This window comes from Emys orbicularis, chromosome 8 (assembly GCF_028017835.1).
Source record: "Emys orbicularis isolate rEmyOrb1 chromosome 8, rEmyOrb1.hap1, whole genome shotgun sequence".
NCBI lineage: Eukaryota > Metazoa > Chordata > Testudines > Emydidae > Emys > Emys orbicularis.
This window is the reverse complement of record NC_088690.1, coordinates 74,506,518-74,528,006: the sequence shown is the minus strand read 5'-3', so window position 1 is coordinate 74,528,006 and position 21,489 is coordinate 74,506,518. Positions and strand designations below refer to the sequence as shown.

The following is a 21,489-nucleotide window of genomic DNA, read 5'->3' as shown; positions in this document are numbered from 1 at the left end:
TTATGGGGGAGGGATAGCTCAGTGGTTTGAGCATTGGCCTGCTAAACCCAGAGTTGTGAGTTTGATCCTTGAGGGGACCGGCCACTTAGGGATCTGGGGCAAAATCAGTACTTGGCCCTGCTAGTGAAGGCAGGGGGCTGGACTCAATGACCTTTCAGGGTCCCTTCCAATCTATGAGATAGGCATATCTCCATATTTAAAAAAAAAAAAAAATTACCCTGAGCTATAACCTACGAGGACTGTGGCCTCTCCTGAGGCAGTTGTGCAATAGGCCTTTGGACCACATTGATGAGCTATTGGTGGACTCCTGGGCTTGGAGCTCGCTGCACCTTCCTCTTGGCTGCAGGGCAGGGAGCTGCTCCCTTGGCAAACACCTGACATATTTTGCCAGCTACATGTGGCAGCTGCAAAATGCACAAGTGTTGTGTGTGCTGCATGGCACTGGACAGGCTGCCTGAGGTACCCCCTGCCTTGCACCCTCCAGAGATCCCCCTGTCCTGGGCCCCAAGGGTGCCTGGTCCCTTCCCTCTATTGCCTGCTGGTTTCACTGCGTGATTCCTGTGCCCTTTAGTCAGCAGCAGGAGGGAATCAGGGAACTAGACTCATGCTCAGGGCCAGCTCTAGGCACCAGCGTTCCAAGCATGTGCTTGGGGCGGCACTTTTCAAGGGGCGGCATTTTTTGTTTGTTTTTTGGTTGGGGCGGCAAAAAACCTGGAGCCGGCCCTGCTCATGCTCTCCACCTCCCCATGCTGAGGGTCCCCCAAGAGCCTTGGGGGGGGCCCTGCCTCCACTGCAGGGGAGCAGCAGCCAAGCACCCCCTCGCTCTCACTTGCCGGAGGGCAGGGTGGCTCTGGGGAGCGGCCTGGCTGAGCCAGTGGAAGCGGTCTACAGGGTTGGAGATTTGCACCTCCAGCTCCAGTGTAGATGAACCCTAGAGAGAACCAATCAGCTCTCCCCAGCCAGGGCAATGCTGAGATCTGGGGCTTGGGTTGTGACGGGGCCTATGGCATGTGACTAGGGGCTCAGAGGCATGGTGGCCATTTCAGAAGAGGGTCCACAGGGTGCTAAGGGTGCAGCGCAGCCTAAGAGTTGTAGCAAAGGGCCCTGTGATTGGGTTACCTACAAGGGGGCCAGGAGGAGCTGGGGGCACTGCTCACAACCGAAGCAGGCCAGCCTAGGGCTCAGCCCCGGGTGCCAGTCACCCAGGGTGAAGACGTAACCTCTGAGCTGGCACTGGCCAACGTGAGCAAGGGCTTGTCTAGATCAGAGAAACAAGCCCCATTGTAACGACATGGCTGTCCTGATTGGCCCGAGCCCCTCATGGAGACAGGCCTAACTAAGAGCCAGCCAGGGAGGCCCCTTGATTTCTTGTGGGGACAGTTCCTGGCTAAGCTGCGATCTCGATGGGCTCTGTGGGAGGTTCGGAGAGAGTGTGAACAAGGACCTGGCTGCTGGCACTATCCCGGCTCCAGAGCGCATTACCAGACACAGGGCAGGACCCGTGTGACCACAGCACGTGTGACCACAGCACGGGGCGACCTTCAGCCTGCAGGTGCCACTACAAATCTTACAGCCAAAGGGGGAAGCGGGCAGGGGCCATGGCTGTGGAAAGGAAGGTGCCAAGTGAGAAAAGGGGTGCTGAGTGTCCCCAGGGACAAAGGGAGCCTCGAGGGAAGGTGAGGCAGCCCAGTTACCAGGGCCAGGAAGAGCTCCTGCTGCCAGGGCCAGTTAGCCAGTGGAGCTGCTGGGCAGGTCAAACAGAGCTCAGCAAGCTGAAGGAAAGAAAGGATTTGCTGTCCCTATGTGGCGCACAGCATCTGCATGTGCAGTGGCTGGGATAAGGATGGGGAAGGTTCCCAGCCACCATGCTGCAGGGCACAGGCTGCTCACAAGGCAGGGTCAGGCAGGCCCCCTACGGCCCAATCTGGGAGCTGGCTGTAGTTTGGAAGCATTTTACAGGTTGCCCTGGAGCAGGAAGCACCAGGCACTGACAGAGGCAGGCAGTACCGGATTTACCATGCTGCCACTGGCACCATGGCGCCGGGCCCACGGTCAAAAGGGGCCCCGGCCCGCTCTTCTCCGCCCCCCGCTCTCTCCTGTGGGGCCAGAAGCTTGATGCTGCCGGCTGCTGGAGCTCCGTGGCAGGCTCTGCCGGCAGCCAAACTCCTCCCCCGCCTCTTTCCCCAGCGTGCTACGTTCTCTCCCCCGCTCCCTGCCACCAATCAGCTGGATCAGCTGCCTGCCGGCAGGAGGGGGGAGGAGGAGTGGAGCCGCAGCACGCTCCTTGCTCCGGGGAGGAGGAGGAGAAGAGGCGGGGCGAGGCCTTGGGGAAGGGTCTGGAATTGGGGCATACCCCCTCCAGCCCCCTGCGTGAGCACCCCCACGACCCCAGCCCACACCCACAGCCCTCTGCCCACCCTGACCCCCCATCTAAATTGTATTTGCCTAGTTTATCAATAAGAATATCATGCGAGACCGTATCAAATGCCTTACTAAAGTCTAGGTATACCACATCCACAGCTTCTCCCTTATCCACAAGGCTCATTATCCTATCAAAGAAAGCTATCAGATTGGTTTGACACGATTTGTTCTTTACAAATCCATGCTGGCTATTCCCTATCACCTTTCCACCTTCCAAGTGTTTGCAGATGATTTCCTTAATTACTTGCTCCATTATCTTCCCTGGCACAGAAGTTAAACTAACTGGTCTGTAGTTTCCTGGGTTGTTTTTATTTCCCTTTTTATAGATGGGCACTATATTTGCCCTTTTCCAGTCTTCTGGAATCTCTCCCGTCTCCCATGATTTTCCAAAGATAATAGCTAGAGGCTCAGATACCTCCTCTATTAGCTCCTTGAGTATTCTAGGATGCATTTCATCAGGCCCTGGTGACTTGCAGGCATCTAACTTTTCTAAGTGATTTTTAACTTGTTCTTTTTTTATTTTATCTGCTAAACCTACCCCCTTCCCATTAGCATTCACTAGGTTAGGCATTCCTTCAGACTTCTCGGTGAAGACCGAAACAAAGAAGTCATTAAGCATCTCTGCCATTTCCAAGTTTCCTGTTACTGTTTCTCCCTCTTCACTGAGCAATGGGCCTACCCTGTCTTTGGTCTTCCTCTTGCTTCTAATGTATTGATAAAAAGTCTTCTTGTTTCCCTTTATTCCCGTAGCTAATTTGAGCTCATTTTGTGCCTTTGCCTTTCTAATCTTGCCCCTCCATTCCTGTGTTGTTTGCCTATATTCATCCTTTGTAATCTGTCCTAGTTTCCATTTTTTATATGACTCCTTTTTATTTTTTAGATCATGCAAGATCTCGTTGTTAAGCCAAGGTGGTCTTTTGCCACATTTTCTCTCTTTCCTAGCCAGCGGAATAGCTTGCTTTTGGGCCCTTAATAGTGTCCCTTTGAAAAACTGCCAACTCTCCTCAGTTGTTTTTCCCCTCAGTCTTGATTCCCATAGGACCTTACCTATCAGCTCTCTGAGCTTACCAAAATCCGCCTTCCTGAAATCCATTGTCTCTAGTTTGCTGTACTCCCTTCTACCCTTCCTTAGAATTTCAAACTATGATTTCATGATCACTTTCACCCAAGCTGCCTTCTACTTTCAAATTCTCAATGAGTTCCTCCCTATTTGTTAAAATCAAGTCTAGAACAGCTTCCCCCGAGTAGCTTTTTCAACCTTCTGAAATAAAAAGTTGTCTGCAATGCAGTCCAAGAATTTGTTGGATAGTCTGTGCCCCGCTGTGTTATTTTCCCAACATATATTTGGATAGTTGAAGTCCCCCATCACTACCAAATCTTGGGCTTTGGATGATTTTGTTAGTTGTTTAAAAAAAGCCTCATCCACCTCTTCCACCTGGTTAGTGGCCTGTAGTAGACTCCTAGCATGACATCACCCTTGTTTTTTACTCCTTTGGTCCTCAACCTACAGCATGCATGCCAAAGGTGGCACACGAGTTGATTTTTTTTTAATGGCAGGCTGTGGGTCCCGGCCGCTGCTGAGCCTGCTGCCAACCTGGGGCTCCGTTCACTCAGCTGGCAGCCGGGGTCCCAGCCGGCTCCGCTCAGCCCCCTGCCGGTCTGGGTGAACGGTCTGGGGTTCTGTTCACCCAGGGTTCCGTCCGCCGGCCGGGGGTTTCGTTCACCCAGGCTGGCAGGAGGCTGAGCAGAGCTGGCGGGCTGGGACCTCGGCTGGCAGCGGGCTGAGGTCCCAGTCGCCGGCCCCGCTCAGCCCACTGCCGGTCTGGGGTTCCGGCTGCCGGCCCCTTGCCAGTTGGGGTCCCGGCTGCCGGCCCTGCTCAGCCCTCTGACGATCTGGGGTTCCGGCTGCCGGCCCCTTGCCAGCCAGGGTCTCGGCTACCGGCCCTGCTCAGCCTCCTGCCGGCCTGGGTGAATGGCAGGAGGCTGAACGGCACCACCGGCTGGGACCCCGGCTGGCAGCAGACTCAGCGGTGGCCGGGACCCGCAACCTGCCATTAAAAAAAAATCAGCTCGCATGCCACTTTTGGCACGCGTGCCGTAGGTTGAGGACCCCTGTTCTAGTGTATACAGTATATAGTGTGTGTACTGTACTTTATGGTAATTTTCACTATACGTGACTTTCCTCTTACGCGCTGACCTTAGAACCTAACCCCCGCATAAGATGTGACTCCACTGTATTCATTTTTGAAAATTTATAATAAGCGATGCTCTTGGGGGTGGGGGGGTCGCAGGGGTCGCCTAGGGTGCAAAATATCCTTGCACTGGCCCTGGATACTGTGTCAGCTGATCCCCACAGTCTCCAGCCTACCTGAGCAGTACAGCAGACATGGCCCTGCCCACTAGCTCCTCTCCACTCCCTAGCCCATCCACCACTTTCCCCCGCCCTTAAGGCTTAGCCCTCTTACTTTTAAAAATGATTGCTTGCCCCTCTCCCCCCCTCAGGCTTTTCTGGCAGCCCTGTTGCCAGGTATCCAGTTTTAGACTGGAAACTCCAGTAGAAAACAGGACCTGAGTGTCCGGTTAGCAGTGCTGACTGGAAACTAAATGTCCAGTTATAGGAGTAACCACATTAGCCTCCGCTCCTCCCACTCCCAACACCCACCCCAGAGGGCTGGAAGATAACCTGTCCTGCTGCTGCGGGAGGAGGTGCAGCTCAGTGCAGAGAGAGACAAAGAGAATGGGCTAGAACCAGGTAGGTACCCGCTCTATGTGGGCAGGGGTGGGGGGGATCCTGTTTACTCCCTCCCCAGCCCTGCTGCACTTGCAGTTTACCCCTGACCCCTCCCTTGCTCCAGAGACCAACCCTAGCTCCTGCCCCACTGTGTTTTTACCCCCGGCCCCTTTTACAATCATTCCCCAGGGGGCCCAGAAATATGTTTGGCGCCGGGCCCACTAAAAGTTAATCTGGCCCTGGAGGCAGGGGACAGGTGGGAAGGCCATTGGGGCTGTCCCCGGGCAGCAATTCAGAAGCAGTTTTATCTGCAATACCATTTCCTTTAGGCATACTGGTTACTTATCGGAGCTGTCGCTCTTCCTCACTGCTTGCCCAGCTGCAGGATGTCCCATGTGGGGCCAGCAGGAATCTGGAGCCACGGCTCCCAGAGACACTGGCTATCTCTACAACCTTCACTGTTAGCAAGCCTCCAGGTGGATGCTCACTGGCTCCCCCAGTGCTCCCGGGTGCGGTTTGGAATGGGCCGGCTGCTGCCACTTCCCCAGCAGAGATTTCCTTTGGAAGGATGCCTGGATTCCCTCTCCCATCCAGCAGCTGCCGCGATCATGCGCAGGGCTGCAGAGCAGCAGAATGCTAAGGACGCTCCAGAAAGCCCAGAGCTGCCGGGGATGTTCCCAGGAGAGGGTGAGTGAGATGCCCCAAGCGAATGTGGGAGGGGATCAGGCAGCCCAGGGCCACAGAGCCCATGCACCTGCCTCGTGCGCAAGAGGGGCTGAGGGGAAGCCACCAGGGTGTTAGACCTGCAATAGAGGTCTCCCTACGGGATGGGGAGCAGGCAGATACTGGACATAGTGTTGATATATAATACGATAAATACTCTAAAGGGGGCACAGGAGAAAGAGCCATAGGCCTAGTTTGACTTCTATATTTGGGGGAGCAGCTCCAGTCAGGCCAACAGGGCTGTGAGGGGGATGGGAGGAGGGAAATTCCATATCTGCCCCAGGCTTGCAGTTTGGGGGGGCAACATCCCTTGCCCCTCCAAACTACACCCATGGAAAGAACCCCTAAAGCCGAGAGCCCAGGCAACAGCTCCTGGGGAAGGAGGAGCTGCCAGGGATAGAGCCACGCTCCAGAGCGAGATCATGTCTCACCACATGTCATGTACCCCTGGACAGTGCCAGAGGCAGATGTGCCCGCCCCAGCCTGCCCGCAGCGGAGCAGAGAGCTGGGCAGGAAAGGGGACAGCACCCAGCAAAGGGCCAGGCTGAGGCCAGGAGCTCCCCTGTCCAGTAACCAGCCTGGGAAGCCCAGAAGCAGGGTCAGCCCCTAAGGAGCGACCAACCCTTCCTGCCACCCTGGGAAACTTCTGCAGGGGCTAGCACCCCAGAGCCACCGCACTGTCCCCTCCTATAATGGAGCGAATGGGGAGCCTGCCCCCACCAACTCCACTTCTGCTTCCCCACACCACCACCACCATCGGCCCCATGCTCCCAGGGGCCGGGGCTCGCTTGAGTCTCTGCAGTTCCCCAAGTGTTGTTAGGGACACCCTCAACACCAGCTTAGCTCTGCCCTCAGCTGCTGGGGTGGGGGGGCTGGGCACTGGGCTCCTTCCCTTGAGCCCCGCAGCAGAACAGCCTTTAGCTGAACCAGTGGGGGAGGGGGCCTAGGAGCCATTTGGGCTCCTTTATGGAGCCAGGGCGGGGAAAGTGATTCACATTATAACCTCTGGCTGTGTCTGCCCCATTTCACCTGGACGCCTGTCTGGCGGATGAGGGCACTGGTGCGGTTTGACACCAGCGGGTAACTGAGTCACCGAGATGGCTTGGAACACTTGGTTTTGAGGTTGTTCTCTTTGCACCATGTCTTTCAGCTGCCCAAGGAACACAGGGAAAAGGGTTTTTTTGGTAAAAATCCATCAGCTGACAGAGCTTGCGGTGCCCACACCCAGACAGGCAGCACAGGGCATGGCAGCCCAGGATCTAACAGGGTAAACACCAGTAGCTGCCCCCCTAGCCCAGCCCAGCTCCGCCTGCCTTCATTGCTGGCCTAAGGAAGCACTCAAGGCACAACCCTGTTTCCCCTCCTTGGCTCTTTACAGCTGGATTTTTGCAGCCAAGCAAACTCAACCCCAGGCCAGCAACGAGTGAGACCCCCATGCAGGCAGGTCGAGGTGCTGGCTCCTCCTGTGCTGGCGCCTGGCACTGCCAGGGGAGTGGTTCTCATGGCTTTGTTTTCTGGAGACCACCTTTTCAGAATGCAAAAATGGGACACGTGCAGGAACCCCACCCCACTCCGTGGCCCTGCTTCCCTGCTCTTTCTCTTGCCCCGAGGCCCTGCCTCCTGGCCAGGCCAGAAGCCTGAACTGGGCCGTGGTAAGGGGGAGCCCTGGACCCTCCACCTGTCCTGGGCAAGGGACCGGGGTGCCTGAGAGCAGCCCCCAACCCGTGTCCCCGCTCCCCCAGGTGCACCGCCCAGGGCAGGTGGAGGATCCTGGGCTCTCCACAGTGGCCCAGGCTCCCGGGGTGGATCTTCCCATGGCCTGGCTCTGGCTTCCAGCCTGGCTAGGGGGCGGGATTTTGGGGGGGAGAGGAGGAGCAGGGGGCAGGGCATCATAGTGATGTGGGGTTAAGGCTCACCTCAGGCCCCCCAATTGGGAAGAGGCTGGTGCTACCCCTGAGCCTTGGGCTGGCATGGAGTGGCGCCCCAGGGAATCTGGACAAATGCCTGGAACTGGGACTTGAACTCTGCGTTTTGGGACTGTCCTGCCCAATTGGAGATGGGTGGTCACTTGGTTCCTGGCACCTCCTCCGTGGGGGCAGCCCAGCCTTAGCTCCTAGCAGCTGTAACAACTAGGCTTGCCAACTCTCCAGGATTGGCCTGGAGTATCCAGAAATTAAAGATGAATCTTTAATTAAAGATTATGTCATGTGAAGAAACCTCCAGGACTACATCCCACCGAAATTGGCAACCCTAGCAACAACTGTGCCCTACCCGCCTAGAGACCCCGGGCCAGGGGCTCTGCAAATAAGGTCCCCTGTCTAGCGGAGATGGCCACGGCCCCCTCAGGCCATGTGCGAGGCGAGCTCGAACTTGAACCGTCTGCAGCAGGCGTGCTGGGGACAGGTGCCCTGGAGGAGGCTCTGCTTTCTCTGCCGCATGCCCACTGGGGCTCCCACTTACACTGCTAGGTCTGGCCCAGCCATCACTGCAGCCAGCCCTGGGTGTTCCCTGCCACTGGCTGCCGTGGGAGGTGGCTCAGGCCCCAGGGGGCAGCTGGCTGACGGGGCTGCTACGCGGCCCTGGATGGCCCAACCCCTGTGCTACGGAGCTAACCTCACCAGGTTCACCCCTCTGGCTGTGCCCTTGGCAGTTCCGCACGCCACCTGGTGACAGCACAGAGCATTTCCTTTGGACGCCAGTCCTGCCTTGGCTCTGGAGCCACCTGGCCCTGGGGTGAATGAATCTGACACAAGTTCCATCTGCCTCCTTTTTCCCAGAGAGAAGCTAGTGCAAAGATCAGCTGGGGCCATGGATCCTGACCAGAGCCCTGCTTGTGGAGGGGGCAGGGGCAGAGCTGAGATCCAGCCCAGCCCTGCACCTATGGACGGCAGTGGCCATACTCCCGTGGAATTCCTTGCGAGCCAGATCGGGCCCACGCTTATCAGAAGCCGCTGCATCAGCACAGCCCTATTCCTCGGAATTAAGTTGTCATGGGATAAGAGGGAAGATCCTTTCATGGATTGAGAACTGGTTAAAAGACAGGGAACAAAGGGTAGGAATTAATGGTAAATTCTCAGAATGGAGAGGGGTAACTAGTGGTGTTCCCCAAGGGTCAGTCCTAGGACCGATCCTATTCATAAATGATCTGGAGAAAGGGGTAAAAAGTGAGGTGGCAAAGTTTGCAGATGATACTAAACTGCTAAAGATAGTTAAGACCAAAGCAGACTGTGAAGAACTTCAAAAAGATCGCACAAAACTAAGTGATTGGGCAACAAAATGGCAAATGAAATTTAATGTGGATAAATGTAAAGTAATGCACATTGGAAAAAATAACCCCAACTATACATACAATATGATAGGGGCTAATTTAGGAAAAAGATCTAATCAGGAAAGAGACTCCAAAGATCTTGGAGTCATCGTGGATAGTTCTCTGAAGACATCCATGCAGTGTGCAGTGGCAGTCAAAAAAGCAAACAGGATGTTAGGAATCATTAAAAAGGGGATAGAGAATAAGACGGAGAATATATTATTGCCCTTATATAAATACACGGTACACCCACATCTTGAATACTGCGTACAGATGTGGTCTCCTCGTCTCAAAAAAGATATACTGGCATTAGAAAAGGTTCAGAGAAGAGCAACTAAAATGATTAGGGGTTTGGAACGGGTCCCATATGAGGAGAGATTAAAGAGGCTAGGACTTTTCAGCTTGGAAAAGAGGAGACTAAGGGGGGATATGACAGAGGTATATAAAATCATGAGTGATGTGGAGAAAGTGAATAAGGAAAAGTTATTTACTTGTTCCCATAATATAAGAACTAGGGGCCACCAAATGAAATTAATGGGAAGCAGGTTTAAAACAAATAAAAGGAAGTTCTTCTTCACATAGTGCACAGTCAACTTGTGGAACTCCTTGCCTGAGGAGGTTGTGAAGGCTAGGACTATAACAGGGTTTAAAAGAGACCTGGATAAATTCATGGAGGTTAAGTCCATTAATGGCTATTAGCCAGGATGGGTAAGGAATGGTGTCCCTAGCCTCTGTTTGTCAGAGGGTGGTGATGGACGGCAGGAAAGAGATCACATGATCATTACCTGTTAGGTTCACTCCCTCTGGGGCACCTGGCATTGGCCACTGTCGATAGACGGGATACTGGGCTGGATGGACCTTTTGTCTGACTCAGTACAGCCATTCTTATGTTCTCTGTACTGGGGGAAGGACAGTGCGGGGGTTAAGCTCACATGGGGCCTGGATCCAGTCCAACCCAAGGCCCCTTTCCAGCAGTGCTCCTGGTTCCCTGCCCTACCAGTGCTACTGTCCCTCTGACACCTAGGCCCCATGACAGGCTCCAGCATGCTCTGGGGCTGGCTGCTCCTCCTGGTGCCCAACTTTGTGGGTCTATGGGCACCCTGCCAGCCCAGGGCCTGAATCTGTGGGTCCTGCTTTGATCCTCCCCATGCTAAAACACACCAGCAGAGGTAGGTCTGAGTGTGAGCAGCAGGGAATCTAGGTCCCACTGCATGAGCGTGGTTCCTGTTTCCATGGAGTGTTTGGGGTAGAGCTTGCACCTTAAAGGGGGCAGTCCAGTGGGACAGTTTACTGGATTAGGTGGGGCAGGAGGGACCATGGGGAGGAGTGTAGCCCTTGGGCCAGGCTAGACTTTCTAACCCCCCAAAATAATTCAGCGATCCTTAGAGTCTGTGCAGGCTCACCCCATGCCAGTAGGATGGGGAGATCAGGGGAGCAGATCTGGTGTAAGTCACTACCTAGGATGCATGAGAACAGGGGCCTGCCCTGCCCCCACCCTGCGAGTTGTGTGGGGTGCCCGTGCAGGGTGCTCTGGGGGGGAATAGCTGCTCAGCCACCTGCTCCCTCCCTATGGGCACTCTGGGAAAGGCCTAGCCCATTGGGGGTGGAGGGAGCTGAGCTAGGTGGGGACGAGTCCCAGCCTCCTGCCCCTCGCTGCTGCCCCCCCTCACCCCACGGGGCAGAGTTTAGAGCAGGGGTGGGCAAACTTTTTGGCCCAAGGGCACATCTGGTTATGTAAATTGGCGGGCCATGAATGCTCACAGAATTGGGGGTTGGGGTGTGGGAGGGGGTGAGGGCTCTGGCTGGGGGTTTGGGCTCTGAGGTGGGGCTGGGGATGAGGGGTTGGCGGTGCAGGAGGGTGCTCCAGACTGGAACTGAGGAGTTCAGTGCGTGGGAGGCGGATCAGGGCTGGGGCAGAGGGTTGGGGCACTGGAGGGGGTCAGGGATGGAGGCTCTAGGCGGCGCTTATCTAAAGCAGCTCCCAGAAGCAGTGGCATGTCCCCCCTCCAGCTCCTACGCGGAGGCACATCCAGGCAGCTCTGTGCACTTCCCCGTCTGCAGGCGTCACCCCTGCAGCCCCCATTGGCCGCAGTTCCCAGCCAATGGGATCTGCGGGGGAATGCGCTTGGGGCAGAGGCAGTGCATGGAGCCCCCTGGCTGCCTCTATGCGTAGGAGCCGGAGGTGGGACATGCCGCTGCTTCCAGGAGCCGCATGGAGTGAGGCAAGCCTCCGAACCCACTCCCTGGTGGGAACTCGAGGGCCGGATTAAAATGTCTGGAGGGCCGAATGCAGCCCTCGGGCCATAGTTTGCCCACCCCTAGTTTAGAGGCTGTTGATCTCTGGACAGCCAGAAGTGGTCCAGGAATTTTGCCAGAGCAACCTGCAGTTCCTCCTTTGGCCACCAGAGGCTGCTGTGCCCTGGTTAGAGGAGGCAAGGCAGAGCTGTAGGATGGGTAGGAGTCAGGAGGGGAGTGGTTTGGGCAGCAGGCTGGAAGGGGGAGTGGAGGAAAGAGGGCTGGGGGCAGTAGGGTTGCCAACTTTCTATTTGCAGAAAACTGAACACCCTTGCCCCACCCCTGCCCCGCCCCTGTCCTGAAGCCCCACCCAAGCCACGCCCCTTCTCACTCCATCCCCCCTCCCTCTGTTGCTCGCTCTCACCCACCCTCGTTCACTTGCTCATTTTCACCGGGCTGGGGCTGGGGGTTGGGGTGGGAGGGGGGTGAGGGTTCCAGCTGGGGATGTGGGCTCTGGGGTGGGGCTGGGGATGAGGGGGTTGGGGTGCAGGAGGGGGTTCAGTGTGCGGGCTCTGGGAGGGAGTTTAGGTGCAGGAGGGGGCTCAGGGCTGGGAGCTGAGGCACAGGAGGGGGTTTGGGGTGCGGGCTCCGGGAGGCGCTCACCCCAGGTGGCTCCCAGGAAGCGGCAACATGTCCCTCCAGCTCGTAGGCGTAGTGGTGGCAATTGGGCTCTGCGCGCTGCCCTCAGCAGCAGAGAGAGGGCCGGCAGAAGATGGGGGGAGGATAGAGAGGGCCGAGGGCAGACAGAGAGAAGACCAGAGAGGGCTGGGAGCAGGTGCGCAGGGGAAAAGAGAGAGGTCCGGGGGCAGATGGGGGCGTGGGAGAAGAGAGAGGGCCAGGGGCAGACAAGGAGGAGACCAGAGAGGGCTGGGGGCAGGCGGGCAGGGGGTAAAAGAGAGAGGGCCAGGGGAAGACGGGGGGCGGGAGAAGAGAGTGGGCCAGGGGCAGGCGGGCGGGGGAGAAGAATGAGGGCTGGGGGCAGAGAGTGGGAGATGAGAGAGGGCCAGGGGCACATGTGGGGAGAAGAGAGAGGGCTGGGGGCAGACGGAGGAGGGGAGAGAGGGCCGGTGGAAGATGACGGGGGAGAAGAGAGAGGGCAGGGGGCAGACAGGGAGGAGACCAGAGAGGGCCAGGGGCAGGCGGGCGGGGGAAAAGAGAGAGGGCAGGGGCAGATGGGGGGTGGAGAAAAGAGAGGGTTGGGGGCAGAGAAGTGGGAGGGGAGAGAGGGCCGGGGGCAGATGCGGGGAGAAGAGAGAGGGCTGGGGGCACACAGGAGGAGGAGAGGGCCATGGGCACACAGGAGGAGGAGAGGGACCCAGGGGCAGATGGGGGTGGCATGGGGAGAAGAGGCTGGGGAGAGGTTCAGTGCACAGCTAATACTAATACGGTCCAGCTCTCAGCTAGCCCATTCTATCTCTGATCTCAAAGCCCTTAACAGCGAGCTCGGTATCCCCAGCTACCTCACAGACAGGATCTGTGCCCAGTGATGGGGGGCAGGACTTGGGGGTTGGCGAGTTGGGAGGAAGGGGTCGGAGAGTGAGGGCAGTCACGGGGGAGGCAGGGGTTGGGGGAGGAAGAGGAAAGAAGCGGGGTTCGTGGGAGGGCAGAGACCCAGGGGTGCTGGAACTAGGGGTCCTGGGGGAGCTGCCGCACCCCCGGCTCAAAGTGGTTTCCATCATATGCAGGGTTTACAGTTTGGGTCAATGGTTCTCAGCACCCCCACTATACAGATTGTTCCAGACCCTGCTGAGCCCCAGAGGGGAGGTCCCAGTGCTGAGCCCCTGGCGGGGGTGGTGGCACTGGGGCTAGGGTCACCCCCACATCCCACATGGGGTGAGGTTGCTCTGTGGGGCAGAGCCAGCCTTGGGGCTGGTATAGGTCAGGAAGAGGTGGTTGCTGGCTCTGCTGTAGGCACTGTGGGTTTGCCAACCACCAGCCCCATCGAGTCCAGCATTCACAACCCCCCACAGAGCCCACATCAGGAGGGGCAGCCTGCCCCATGGCTCACGGGGCAGGGCGGAGGAGGAGTAGGGAGTAGCCTGACCAATTGCTCACAGGAGGGAAGGGTGTGACGAAGTGGGACTGTTCTTAATGTTCCCTCTGAATACTGTGTGGGTGCCTCAGTTTCTGGCCGACCCTCTGTCGCCTAGCAACTAATGGCCAGGCCCTTCCCCCCTGCAAGGGGATGCTAAAGGTGTGGGACAACAAAGAGGTCAGATGACCTCCTGGTCAGGGGTGGGGTGGGGTGGGGGGGAAGACAAAGAGGCCAGAAAGGAGGGGCTGGAGGGGGTTTCAGTTTGGAACTGGCTGGGGACTAGGAGTGAGGGCAGATGCGGGTGTCTGACTCACAGGACCCCAGAATGGAACCGGATGAGGGATCCGGTTCTCTGGACCTACAAGCTCTGTTTTAGACCGTGTTCCTGTCATCTAATAAACCTCTGTTTTACTGGCTGGCTCAGAGTCACGTCTGACTGCGAAGTGGGGGTGCATGCAGGTCCTCTGGCTTCCCCAGGACCCCGCCTGGGCGGACTCGCTGTGGGAAGTGCACGGAGGGGCATATGCTGAATGCTCCAAGGTCAGACCCAGGAGGTGAAGCCGTGTGAGCTTCTTGCCCTGAAGACGGTCTGCTCCATGGGAGAGGAGGCTCCCCAAAGTCCTGACTGGCTTGTGGGGAGCAGTTCCAGAGCATCGCCCGGGGACTCCGTGACAAAGGGGAAGTAGGGAGTAGCCTGACCCATTGCTCACAGGAGGGGAGGAGGAGGAGGGTCAGACTGACCCATTGCTCACAAATGGGAGGGGGAGAAGGGAGCAAACTAACCCATTGCTCACAGGGGGAGGAGGGGTCAGACTCACCCCATTGCTCACAGGAAGGGCGGGGGATGAGGAGGAAACTGACCCATTGCTCACAGGGGGCAGGGGCAGACTGATCCATTGCTCCCGGGAGGGGGGAGGAAGAAGAGGCAGGTAGCTAATGATGTCCACCAGTTCTCCTTTATTCCCTAGTTTTCCGACACGTTCCATGAGCTCTACTGGGCGGAGAGACTCCATTTCCCTTGCAGAAGCTGTGTTAGTTTGGTCCCACTGTACCCCTCTGCTTGTTTTACCTGACTGCCTGGTGCTGATGGGCTTGCTGATCCGCAGTGTCCTGGAGCACCCGCCCAGGGCCAGCATCCTTTACGGTGAAGACTGGTGCAAAGGTCCATTCAGCTCCTGGGGGCTGCCCTTCTCCCCTGCTGCGCCGACCTCCCATGGCCCAGCCAGTTTGCTGGCCCCCCGCCCAGGGCACACTGAACCCAGGGATTCTTTGCTCTTTCTGTTGGCTCTTTGCCCTCCCAATTTCCACCTGGGCTGTTTCCTGCCATGATCTGTGCCCTCTTTGTTACCCTTGTGTAGGCAGTTTCCATTTCTAGAAGGAGGCATTTGGTTTGGCTAAGCTACAGTTACCCACTTCTTACTTTCCTGCTGGCATCCCTGTGTAGCACTAGCCAGGCCTCCTGGGACCTCCCTGCTGCCTGGAAGGATGTTAGCGCCTCCCTTTTCACTCTAGGCCCCTTAGATAAGCTTCCTAAGTGAATGAAATGTCCCTTTCCAAAGTTCACTGTCACCGGGGTAGTTTTTGAAACAATCCCTGTCCTATGTAGTGTGAGCATCTTTCCCAAAGGGTAGGGTTACCATATTTAAAAAATAAAAAAAGAGGACACTCCACGGGCCCTGGCCCCGCCCCTTTCCCCACCCCCGGCCCCGCCCCAACTCCGCCCTTTCCCCAAAGTCCCCGCCCTAACTCCCCCTCCTCCCTCCCAGCCACGCGAAAAGGGCTGCCCAAGCGCTACCGGCTTCACGGTTTGCCGGGCAGCCCCCAGACCCTGTGCCCCTGGCCGGCGCTTCCCCAGCGCAGCTGGAGCCCGGGAGGGGAAGCGCCCAGCCGGGGGCGCAGGGTCTGGAGGCTGCCCGGCAAACCATGAAGCCGGTAGCGCTCGGGCTTCGGGCAGCCCCTATGCCTCCGGACCTGCGCCCCCGGCCGGGCACTTCTCCTCCCCGGCTCCAGCTGCTCTGCTCCTCCCCGGACTCAGACTTCGGCTCTGTTTAAGAGCCAAGCTGCCCGAGCCAGCGCTACCGGCTTCGGGCAGCCCCCTTGCCTCCGGACCCTGCGCCGCCGGAGCAGAGCAGCTGGAGCCCGGGAAGGGAAGTGCCTGGCCGGCGGCTCGGGGTCCAGAGGCAAGGGGGCTGCCCAAAGCCGGTAGCGCTGGCTCGGGCAGCTTGGCTCTTAAACAGAGCCGAAGTCTGAGTCAGGGGAGGAGCAGAGCAGCCGCAGGAGAGGAAGTGCCCGGCCGGTATTTTTCCCGGACATGTTCAGCTTTTTGGCAATTCCCCCCAGACGGGGGTTTGATTGCCAAAAAGCCGGACATGTCCGGGAAAAACCGGACGTATGGTAACCCTACCAAAGGGAAAACGTGGGACTGGCCCCGCACAGGGCTCTCGTTGGAGCCCAGCCTGCTCCCTGCATGGGGCTGGTGTCGCTCCTCGCCCGAATCCTGTCTGCCCCCCACGTGGCTGTTGCCCGAACCCTGCCTGCCCCCCACGTGGCTGGTGTCACTACTTGCTGGAGTCCTGTTTCCCCTCCCCCAGGCAGGGCTGGTGTCGCCGCTTACCCCCGCATGTTCCTCTGCACCCGACTAGGGGTGCATGCCCCATTTTTTTGGCAAAAGTGGGCATTTGTCCCATTTGCTCTTGCCAACTGATGTTGACCGGTTGCCAAGAGCAAATGGGACAAATGCCCACTTTTGCCAAAAAAGTCAGGCTGGCCGGAACAAGGCTTAGAAAAGGGACCTTTCTCAGCCCAAACGAGATGCATGGTCACCCTACCGCTAAGAATACTGAACTGAATTCTAATGAGATCACTGTTGCTTAGTGAGTCAATCCTAGTTACTTCTTGAACCAGTTCCTTGCTGTGCCTCAGGATGACGTTGAGCGAAGCCTCTTGCGTGCACTCCAGAACCAGCCATTCCACAATGCAGCCGGGCAAGGGGTCAAGACATTGCTTCCCTAACCCTTGTCCTGAAGTGAACTTGGGCCGGTTTATATGTGGGTTGTCGATAGGGTGACCAAACAGCAAGTGTGAAAAATCGGGACGGGGGTGGGGGGTAATAGGAGCCTATATAAGAAAAAGACCCAAAAATCGGGACTGTCCCTATAAAATCGGGACATCTGGTCACCCTAGTTGTCGACCCCCCTGTTATTGCTGCTTTCTCCGACCTTGTCTCTGATTTCTCCCAGCGGGAAGCATCCGGTATTCTTCCCTGAGTGGGAACCCTGCTTGTGTGTTGGCATTCGCAGGCCTTGGGAGCACTGTCTGTACCGATGCTCCTGGGGGGCTGCCTCTGCTCGGAGTTCTGATCTCACTGGGTTCACTGGGGCCCCCTCCTCACTTCTACACCCATCTCCCTCCCTGTACAGTTCAGAGCCAGCTGTTACAGCCCCTGCTGCTCTTTGTCCCCCCAGGGCTCAGCAGGGCTAGCTGGGCTGGGAGCCTCCCCAGGGCCAAATATTCCAGGTCACCTAGTCATGGCTCCAGCTCCTCGCAATGGCAGACAGTCGTTTATAGCTGTAATTTCTCATCATGGGCCTGTTTGTGTCTAATGCCTTGGTCCGAAAACCCTCTTCCTCTCCTGGACTGGAGATTTGTGATCTCAGCCTGGCCCTGCTCCACTTCTGCGGGGATTTCTGTCCCAGCCTTTGTTGGATGCAGAGATACCTTTGTATTAGTGACATCCCTGTGTGACTGTGCTGGTGTGAGCTGAGTGCTCCTCAGTGTCAGCTGCCTTTCCTCCAGCTCCTGGCTGACAAAACCCCAGACCACAGTCATTTTCTGTGCCAGGAGCCTGGTTCTCTCTGGCTAAGGTGGAGTCCGTCCCTCCCATACAAGCTCTCCCTACCCCACAGCACCCCCAGTACCTCATGCATTTAAACACCCCCTCGTTAAACACAATGACCTGCTGCCGCAGACATCTGGGTGCTGCTTGTGCACCCTGGGGTGTCGCTCCAAAGGAAGCACGCTCACACCCCAATTCCTTTATTGGTTTGGTAGAAATCACAGCAGCAGCAGCAGCAAACACGGGAGGAGGATCTCTGGGAGAAACATTGGTTGGAGCCCAGTGGTTTGGAGAGCAGCCACCCTGCTGGGTCCAGCTCCAGGTCTCAAAGGAAAGACCAGACCAGCCTCCTCTCCCCCCCACCTCCCCCCACATGTGCTCTCAGGGCCCCAGAATGGAGCTGGGCTGGAGTAGCCCCACTGAGTTCCCAGGGGATGGCCAGACGCCAGGGGTGGGGCTGGGGAGGCATCCCTGAGCTGAACAGGTGACACAGGGCTGGGAGCACTGAGGTCTGGGAGGGGCCATCCTGTCTACATGAGCTGCTGAGTGGGAGGATGGGAGCAGAGAAGGGAAATACAGGCCCAAGTCATCCCTGTGCTGCTGCAGAGCCTGGCGCAGGGACAGATGGTGGCGGCTTGGGCCTGCCCTACTCTGAGCTGCTGGGGCCAGTCCATCCCCCTCAGGGGATATCCAACTGCCTAGAGCCCCACTACGTCCTGCAGCAGCCAAGGAATAGCCAGGGGTAGGAATGCTGATGCCTACTCCCTGCTCTGCCCTTGTCATCCCCAGCCCCCCGAGAGGCCCTGAAACACCCCTGCACTGGGGCCCCTTCTTACACAGCCAGCTCTGTATCTCTGGCCAGGGCATCCCCAGGGGGCTGGGTGGCTGCCCAGAGAGCCTTTGGTCAGGCAAAGTAGGGGCATTTTCCCCCGACCAGAGGGCTCTGTGTGCCAGGTGGGTGGGTCAGGGCAGTTCTCTCTCCCCCCAGCAGAGGGCTCTGTGTGCCAGGTGGGTGGGTCGGGGCAGTTCTCTCCCCCGAGCAGAGGGCTCTGTGTGCCAGGTGGGTGGGTCGGGGCAGTTCTCTCTCCCGAGCAGAGGGCTCTGTGTGCCAGGTGTGTGGGTAAGGGCTGGTCTGTCCCCCGAGCAGAGGGCTCTATGTGCCAGGTGGGTGGGTCAGCGCAGTTCTCTCTCCCGAGCAGAGGGCTCTGTGTGCCAGGTGGGTGGGTCGGGGCAGTTCTCTCTCCCCCCAGCAGAGGGCTCTGTGTGCCAGGTGGGTGGGTCGGGGCAGTTCTCTCCCCCGAGCAGAGGGCTCTGTGTGCCAGGTGGGTGGGTCGGGGCAGTTCTCTCTCCCGAGCAGAGGGCTCTGTGTGCCAGGTGTGTGGGTAAGGGCTGTTCTGTCCCCCGAGCAGAGGGCTCTATGTGCCAGGTGGGTGGGTCAGCGCAGTTCTCTCTCCCGAGCAGAGGGCTCTGTGTGCCAGGTGGGTGGGTCGGGGCAGTTCTCTCTCCCCCCAGCAGAGGGCTCTGTGTGCCAGGTGGGTGGGTCGGGGCAGTTCTCTCCCCCGAGCAGAGGGCTCTGTGTGCCAGGTGGGTGGGTCAGGGCTGTTCTGTCCCCCGAGCAGAGGGCTCTGTGTGCCAGGTGGGGGGGTTGGGGCAGTTCTCTCTCCCCCGAGCAGAGGGCTCTGTGTGCCATGTGGGTGGGTCGGGGCAGTTCTCTCTCCCAAGCAGAGGGCTCCGTGTACCAGGAGCAGGATGAAAAGATGCTGAAGGATACATTCACACCAAGAGCACTGGAGACAAATTTGTAACTATGCCCCCAACCCACTGCCAGGCTCCTGTGGGTGCTGAATGCCCCTGAGCATGCAGTGGAGGGGCAGGGGCACGTCCTCTCCCCAGCCCTGCTGGCAGGCGCGGGGCGGCTGCGGGACCCATTCAGGCCTCGTCATCGCTGATGTGCGTCCTGTCCTCAGCCAGGCCACTCTCATCAATGTTCTCCAGGGAGTCGGCGTGCTGCAGGGACAGCTCGGCCAGGCTGATGCTGGGCAGCGTGTTCTGCTCTGGGTACACCCAGGGCTTAAAGCCAGGTTCGTGCTTCTGCTTCCACTCCAGGTACTTCAGCCCTGCCTTGTAGATCTTCTTCATGGCCTGGAGGGGCAGAGCAGCCCCAGCCTGTCACCAAGCCCCATCGCCCATCTGCCCATCCCCCCGGGACCCAGGGCTGGAGCCTGCCCTGCAGTCTGTTCCCATTGGCCGGAGCTTGCCAGGCCTGGGCAATGCCCTTGGGTGCTTTTCTCCTGAGCCCCTCTCCAGGCTCCCCTGGCATGCTGAGGGTCCCCTAAAGCGGGCTCTGGGGTGGGGGGCAGAGGTGGGAGTGGGAGCCCTCCCCTGCCTGTGGTCTCACAGCCATGCTCATGTGCAGGGTATTGACTTGGCTCCAGCCCCACGCACAAGAGGCGGGATAGGAGCCCCGGGCTGCGTTTGCCGTGGAAGCCCCATCCCCGCTCTCATGCTGCCGGCCAGACTGGCATTGTAGCCACTAGGATTAGAGACCCAGCCCCATCCCAGAGCAGGGGAACACCTCTCTCTGCCCCCACCGCACACCCAGCTGGGAAGGAGAAGGGCCAACACACTGGAGGGCGAGGAGAGGAGACCCTGAGTGCCTCAGGGGAGAGGGGAAACCTCCCTGCAGCAGCCAAGGATAGAGGGATGCCCCTCCCAGCATCACCCATGGGGCACAGCACTCCCCACCCCCTTCCCAGAAACCAGGAGGGAGGGGCCGGGAGGGCTGGTGCCATGGCACCCCAAGGCTGGGTGTGGGGTGACCTGGGGCTGCCCCAGCAGGGGAAATGTTCTGCCTTGAGTTCCTGCTGTTGGTGTGTCAGGCTGGCTCAGCCCCATGCTCCGAGCATGTCCTGACATGTAGTGCACACAGCACCACAGTCTCTGAACTTCCTCCCTGTACCCACCCCACCTGGGCTGCTGCGGCCACTTAGAGACAACTCAGCTCCATAGGGAGGGGCAAGTCCTGGAGCAGGCCTGAGCAAATCAAAGCTCTGGATGCTCTTAGCTGCAACAAGAGGCCAGTGAGCTCGCACCAGCGGGGTGGGGCAGGGGCGTGTGCATGGGATTGAGTCACAGATGTGCTGTGCCCACAGTGCTGGGAGCTGCGTGAACTAGGGTGACCAGATGTCCCGATTTTATAGGGACAGTCCCGATTTTTGGGTCTTTTTCTTATATAGGTTCCTATTACCCCCCACCCCCATCCCGATTTTTCACATTTGCTGTCTGGTCACCCTAGCGTGAACTCACAGCCACACTTAGATGGTCCACGGCCCAGGCCTAGGCAGCTGCTCACCACTGACCATGTGTCGCATAGAATGCACCTTGACAGGCACCACAGGGCAGTGGCTTGGACACTCTGAGGTCTAATTGATCTTCGAGGCTGCAGCAGTGTTGCTGCGTTATATGCATGGGGTGACTGGATCCACCAGGACGGGGAGGGACTTCCCAGAGCGATTCCCCATTTTCTGCTGCGCTGGTGGGATCTGGTGGACACACCCATGCCATTGGTATACCATGGCTGCACAGGGTTGGCCTAGCTTAACCTTGTCTCTTCTTGCTTTTCCCAGCTGTATTTCCCTGTAACTGCCCTGCTCCTCCCTGGGCCCGCAGGCACCTGTGTATAAGGAGACTGTGGTCCCCTTAGTAAAACTCAGTGGGGTTTTTTTGGTTGGCTAGCTCCCAGTACTAAAAGTAAAGGGAAGGGTCCATAGGAAATCAGGACCAGGAGGGTCCTGTCCTCCGGGTGATCGGGAGCTGCCCCGGTCACAGAGTGGGGCCAAGCTAAGGCGAGAGCAGGGGCCCAAGATGAGCAGGGGAGCAGAGCTGTGCCAGCCAGAGGAGCTAGAAAAGCAGCCCAGGAAGCAGGTCAGTGCTGGGAGCAGAGCCACAGAAGCAGCCCAGAGAGCAGACCTGTGCTAGGAGGAGAACTGCAGCAACCAGGGCCAGAGGGGCCAGAGAAGCAGCCCAGGGAGCTGGAGGCAGAGCAGCAACAGTGCTGAGGCAGAGTGGAGCTGGAGCTGAGGCAGAGTGGAGCTGGAGCTGGAGTAGTCCGGAGCCAGGTGCGGTGAGCAGGTGGGGAGGGC

The 21,489-nt window shown here is 58.2% G+C and overlaps 1 protein-coding gene across 1 annotated transcript in view; it reads right to left on the bottom strand.

Moving 5' to 3' along the window:
* Positions 1–19,276: 19,276 nt before the first annotated feature.
* The window catches only part of LOC135882751 (START domain-containing protein 10-like), a 43,611-nt gene continuing 41,398 nt past the window's right edge, over positions 19,277–21,489 (bottom strand). Inside the window, exon 6 of the mRNA XM_065409769.1 lies at positions 19,277–19,489. Within this exon, the coding sequence (XP_065265841.1) occupies positions 19,277–19,489 (213 nt within the window). The remainder of the gene's footprint in view (positions 19,490–21,489) is intronic.